The sequence below is a fragment of the Panthera onca genome, chromosome A1, assembly GCF_046562875.1.
Source record: "Panthera onca isolate mPanOnc1 chromosome A1, mPanOnc1 haplotype 2, whole genome shotgun sequence".
Classification (NCBI taxonomy): Eukaryota; Metazoa; Chordata; class Mammalia; order Carnivora; family Felidae; genus Panthera; species Panthera onca.
This window is the reverse complement of record NC_138339.1, coordinates 138,014,660-138,020,659: the sequence shown is the minus strand read 5'-3', so window position 1 is coordinate 138,020,659 and position 6,000 is coordinate 138,014,660. Positions and strand designations below refer to the sequence as shown.

The 6,000-nt window shown below is 55.7% G+C and overlaps 1 protein-coding gene across 1 annotated transcript in view; it reads left to right on the top strand.

Annotated features, from left to right (window-relative positions):
- The first annotated feature begins 813 nt into the window (after nucleotides 1-813).
- Nucleotides 814-6,000, top strand: part of PRDM6 (PR/SET domain 6) — a 106,072-nt gene continuing 100,885 nt past the window's right edge. Inside the window, exons 1-2 of the mRNA XM_060636266.3 lie at nucleotides 814-995; nucleotides 1,486-2,098. Of these exons, the coding sequence (XP_060492249.2) occupies nucleotides 1,501-2,098 (598 nt within the window). The 5' untranslated portion in view covers nucleotides 814-995; nucleotides 1,486-1,500. The remainder of the gene's footprint in view (nucleotides 996-1,485; nucleotides 2,099-6,000) is intronic.

Here is a 6,000-nt window from a genome sequence, read left to right as displayed (position 1 = left end):
CCAGACTTGAGTCCCGCCAGGACTAGCTGCCCTTTAGAGACCCTCGGCCTCACGCCCACCAGCTCACCAAAGCCTGCCTTCGCCGCTGCAGACCGAGCGTTTCGTACCAGTGCGCAACCCGCCCCGCCCCTGCCTCCCCCGGCCAGGATATCTGCTGAGAGTTGCGTGGCGGGCTAGTCGAGCAGTTACTCCTGGAAAAACTGAGCCGGACAAAAGCGCAAACCCGGTACTGGGACTTGGTCCACTCGCCGGCTGGGCGCGCCTACTCCGATGCGGACACCCAAGCGCGTGAGGAGATGCATTCCGGTTTTCGTGTTTCCCCTGCTTTCAGGATCAGGGCAATGAGCTGGTACCTAGAAAAGACTTATCATGGGCAGGAAGAGACAACAGGAAAGCGGGAGACGTCACGCCAAAAAACGAGCGGGGGGTGGGTGGGTGGGAAGGCGTTGGAGGTATCTGTGCTGGAGAGGGGCACAGGCCGTGTGTGGATCCAACCGAGTTAGAACTTCCTTCTCTCTCTCTCCCCTCCCCTTCGTTATTCTGGCCTGCCTACCGCCTCCCCCCACTCTCCATCTCCACCTCTCTCTCTCTCTCTCTCTCTCTCTCTCTCTCTCTCTCACACACACACACACACACACACACACACACACACACACACACACACTTGTATTTTGTGCTGTCGTAAAACCCACGTGTCCAGCCGGGAGGCTGCCAGAGCGTGGAGCCGAGGAACCGGGACGCGGCGGCAGCCGAGCGCAGCAGCCCACCGCGGCTCCGATCCGCGCGGCCCGCGCTCCCGGCTGAACTGCTCTAGCGCGTTCCGCGGGCCTCCACGCCCATCTCTCGCAGCCCGGGAGGGTTCCGGGCGGTCAGATCACATCTTGGGCTCTCCCCTCCGCGGCCCAGGGGCATGTAGCGCACCCGGGACGCACACTCTCCCCACGCCCACCGAGACACACGCACGCACGCACCCGCCGGCGGCTCGGAGTTTCCAGGTAAGGCGCGTCTCGTCTGGGGCCGGTGGTCTTGGGCCCCGGGGATAGGAGGCTGGAGGTCCCGGGCTGGGGGCGGGGGGCGAGACTGTCCCGCCTCCTGGCGCCGGAGGCCAAAGCCGCTCCGGCTCTGCGCCACTCCGGCTCGGGTCGGCTCCGGGCGCCGGCTGAGGGCGGGGGCTGCGTCCTGCCGCCGAGTTCTGCGGGCGAGCGCCCTTGCGCCGGGCTTCAACAGTGCGCGGCGGGAGCCGGGCGCCTCGGACTGGAGGCAAGGCAGGGTGCACACAGCTCCCTTCGCGAGGCGCCGCTGCTTCAGAGTAAACTTTGCGCCCCAGCGGAGTTGGAAAGAGGGAGCTGGGGAACCGGGCTGCCGCAGGCGGAGCCCAGGGCTGAGCCCTTGCTCCACGGTCTTGGCGGTCATCCTCCCCGCCCCTCTCGCACCCAGCCCTGGGCCCGGCTCAAGCGCACCCTCCTCTCTGCCCTCTGCCCCCAGCTTGAGAGGTCGGACATGCTGAAGCCCGGAGACCCCGGCGGCTCGGCCTTCCTCAAAGTGGATCCAGCGTATTTGCAGCACTGGCAGCAACTCTTCCCGCACGGCGGCAGCGGCGGCCCGCTCAAGGGCGGCGGCGGCGCCGCGGGTCCCCTGGGCGCGCCGCAGCCCCTCCAGCCCCCGCCGCCGCCGCCGCCCCCGGAGCGCGCAGAGCCGCCGCCGGACAGCTTGCGCCCGCGGCCCGCTTCGCTCTCCTCCGCCTCTTCCACTCCGGCTTCCTCCTCCAACTCGGCCTCCTCTGCCTCCTCCTGCGCCGCCGCTGCTGCCGCCGCCGCCGCCGCGCTGGCGGGTCTCTCGGCCCTGCCTGTGGCGCAGCTGCCGGTGTTCGCCCCTCTGGCCGCCGCCGCCGTCGCCGCGGAGCCGCTGCCCCCCAAAGACCTGTGCCTCGGCGCCGCCTCGGGCCCGGGGCCTTCCAAGTGCGGCGGAGGCAGCGGCGTGGACGCCCGGGGCGCCCCGCGCTTCCGCTGCAGCGCGGAGGAGCTGGACTATTACCTGTACGGCCAGCAGCGCATGGAGATCATCCCGCTCAACCAGCACACCAGCGACCCCAACAACCGTATGTAGCCGCAGCCCGCGCGCGCTCTCCAGGGGCGCTGGCGCCGTCGAGCGCGGGCGCCCATCGGGGAAGCGGGTCGGATGAGTGGGACTCCGGGTGGTGGGCTGGCCCAGGCCGCGGCTCTGCACGTCCCAGACCGCGGTGGCAACATTTTCCCGACGTTAGAGAAGGAAAGAGAACGGATGGGATGCCGGGTGGCACTTCGGGGTTACCTTGTCCTCCTCTCATTCCCTGCCTCGCAGCCCCAAGCCTTTAAGACCCGCGCTGCTCGAGGACCGGACTTTCAGATCTCCGCCCTCCCGCGGGATTGTGCCCGGGGCCGGGAGGGTCCTAGAAGCATACGCTGGGGAGTGTGGGAGACGGGCTTCGCCTGGCCTTAGTGGGACACGGGAGGGACTCTCAGCATTTCTGGGGCGCGTGAATCCCAGGGCTTGGGTCTCCTTCTCTCTGCCTTCTCTCTGGAGTTAACTACATCAGCTCATTTTCGGGCCGTGGGGTTGCAGGGGACCAGCCGCGAGCTGCTGGCTGGCCGGGCCTCGCTGGAGTAGGAATTTTGGACGACGCTGGGTCAGTCTCTCCCTGCAGGCAGGCATGATTCTTGGATCTTCTGTTTATTTAGAAAAGGGGAAAAAGAAAAATTGCCAACTGCTTAATGAGAAAACATTTCCGACTTCAGGGTAGGGTGGTTCCCTGCGGATCCCGCGTTCTCCGTGCACCCTTGATCGTGTAAACGTTCGCAGTCCGTAGGCATGCTTGGTGGTTTACTTCTTTCTTTCTCTTTTTTAAAATAAGAGTGACAGTAGTTAGTTTCGTACAGTGCGCTTTGTTCCCGAGTAAATGGCAAGTACCTAATTAAAGCTGGAAGTTCTCTTCCCCGCTTCGATCCTTTATTCAAAGTTTCAGACCTCACCAGTACAGGTCCATTGGGAGGTCTTGAAGCAAGATTCTAAATGAAGACCAAGAATGTGCATTGCTTGGTCTCTAGTTATTTTCGTAATATCAGAAGTTATGATATGCTTACACCTAAGGCAGTTGGTGTAAGTGTTAAGTGTACTTCCAGAGTCTCTGGAGAGACTATTAAAGCAGGTTAAGAGAGTCAGGTGGAAAGCAATACAGGATTGCAGAGATCGGCATTCACTCAGCTATTTTCATCTCATTTCTTCATTTAGTTTCTGTATGAGGAAAGTGGATGATAAACATGTATTATCATTCTCCGTTGGACTAAGTCCCCTCTTGCAGAATGTCTCCCGCTCCAAGAACTTCTTAATTCGTTGTAAAAACAAAATAACTCCAGGTTTTAGCGAAAGGGCTCCCAGTGTCGCTACTTTGATGAGAAAACACTGGACGCGAACCTAGCGATGGAGGTATTTTAGTCTTTTCATAAGAGATGGGGATAATTTTTCTGATGGAGGTAATTACAACTAACAAAAAGATCAGTTGTATTTACTTTTTTTCCTCTCTAGAGTTTGAGGCTGAAGTACCGGTTTAAAATGAGGGTTTCAACTCGAATTTGCCCTGCAGTTAAGAAGACTTTTGTATTTCAGAGCTTTAGAAAATTTTAGAAAATTATATTGTCCTAGTGGATTTCAAAAAAATACTTCTACTGAATTTCTTGAATGTGTTGTTTTCAAAGCAGTTCTTTTAAAAAAAAATGTGAATTAAGAAAGACAAGAAATGCTTTTCGGAGAAGATATTTTCTGACCGCTAAGTAAAACATAGTGATTTTGGGCTTAGAGTGCGTCATCGAGCTTGCAGTTTCTCTTCTGAGTTAAACGAGTATTGGAAAAAAATGCCAGCAGTACACCCCAAAAGCCCAGGCTGTGCCCTGAGCTCCTATACTGTTTGCAGAGCAATCTTGAGGTTCAGGGCATTTTCACCAGAGAAGAACCTAGATCAATCTGAGAAAGAACTGGGATAGATTGCTAATTAATATGTGGCTCTTGAACCAGTGTATTGCCCAGGTAACTTTTTCCTCTGGCTGGAGGAGATGATTTATGATTTATCTAAATTATTCCTATCGTGTTAATCTTCTGGTATTCCCTTTTGAGTGGACTGGACGGCTTCCCTGTGCCAAGTGCAGGGGAAAACAGAAAACACGAAGGGAAAGACAGTCAGATCGTCCTATTAGAGTTACACTTCACGTCTCTCCCTAATTAAGGGGCAATTGAGAAAGAAAATAGAAAGCTGAGGCGTTCTGTGTAATGCTGGCGGACCAGGCCTGCCATTCTATCAGAAACTTCTCTGGGCAAGAGCCCTCGCTCTTTTGAAACCTTGGGATGTGTTTTTGCAAAGATGGAGTGAGAAGTGATTGAGTTTAATCTAGCAAGCGGATCAAAACAAAACAGAAATGCAAAGGGTGGGAAACATTTTCCCCCCTGCCTTAGATGGGGGGAAGTTTCTCAGTTACTTGAAAGATGGTGAAAACCACAGCTTCGCCCCATTCCCAGGTTCTAAGTGGGTGGGGGTGGGGGGAGGTGGGGGGAGAGGCAGGCAGAGGGAAGCGCCTATTTATCCTGCGGCTCGTTTTCCTGGTTTCCTTTTAGCCTCTTGCCATCTTCCTCTAAAAGAATTCTGTGAAATGACCATTCAGCATTGCTTCATTTTATTACTTTATATTAAAAAGGATATTGGGACATTTTCTCTTTTTTCTTACAAGGCAAAGAAAGGGACCTCCTTACTTCCCTTATCCCTTTAGAAGAGTAACCCTTTGCCTGGGAGAAACAACCCAGTAACACATAGGAATCATTAACAGTCCTTTGACCTTGAAACTTTATTGGCATCTTTGGCAAATGCCATAGAGAAGGTCCTGTGGCTTTCTTTCTCACACACACACACACACACACACACACTTAAAAACAGCAGAAACTGTAAAAGCTAGCCCCCGTAAACTCTTCCATTGTATTTCTCTTATCTAACTCTGTGGGTTATCGCACAATTGAAGTACTCTTTGAACTGACTCTCCCAATGCTTCTTTGCCGGGTTTTCTTCCCACCTTCCTCACACCGGTCAGCATTGTGTAGTAGAAACGGAGGATGGGGTCTCTCTTCCTTTTCTTCTGTCACTGCCCGCTTTTGCTGCCTGGTTGCCCAAAGCCATTGATTACGTCAGGCTCCTTCGCTTTGGCCTCTTGCGGGGTTCCGGGAGCTGGTGCGTTGCTTAAGACCCCATCACTACTCTTGCAAGGTAGCGAAAGGCGGCCACAGGGCGCCCCTGGTGTTTGTACGAATGATACTGGGCAGTCACTTGGCCGGGCTGATTGCCTCCTCGCATACCTTTCATGTGAAGATGTTCTTTTTTGTGTGGGGAGGGAGGTGGGAGCTAAGTCCGCCCTGAGTGTCTCTGCGTGGAGTAGGGGCACTTTGCAACTTCCCCAGCTGGAGGTCTCTGCCTCCTTCTTTTTCAGAGGGAGCCCTGCTGCACAGGGAACAGTAGTGGGAACAGCACTGGCAGGTGCCCAGGTGTAGGAGTAGGGTGCAAAGCATTCCTGTTGGTAGCGCTACCCTTTCCTAGCGCTTGGGGAGAGGGGCTGTGGGAGAGAAAGAAATCTGGGGTTTGTCCTGTTGAGGGGTTAGAGAGCTGAAAGAAGGGTGAGTATTTTCTGACCTTCCCCAATCTCTTCCCAACCGGTTGGGACACGTAGGTCCCGTTTTGGGGAGCTCCCGAGCCCAGTAACCCCCCAGTGGCGTCCTCCTGCCACCCAGGCACCGGCTTCGCTACCCCCGCCCAGCGACCCCGCTGTCAAGCGCCTGCGACTTAGATTTCAGACCTGGCCCCTGGTGGGAGGGAGGCTCGGAGTCAGTGTGTGGGCTTTTGTGTTGTTCTATTTTTCTTTTTCTCTTTTCTCTCTTCTTGTGTGCAGGCCCAGCCCCATCCCGTAACACACATAATTTAGCTATTTTACA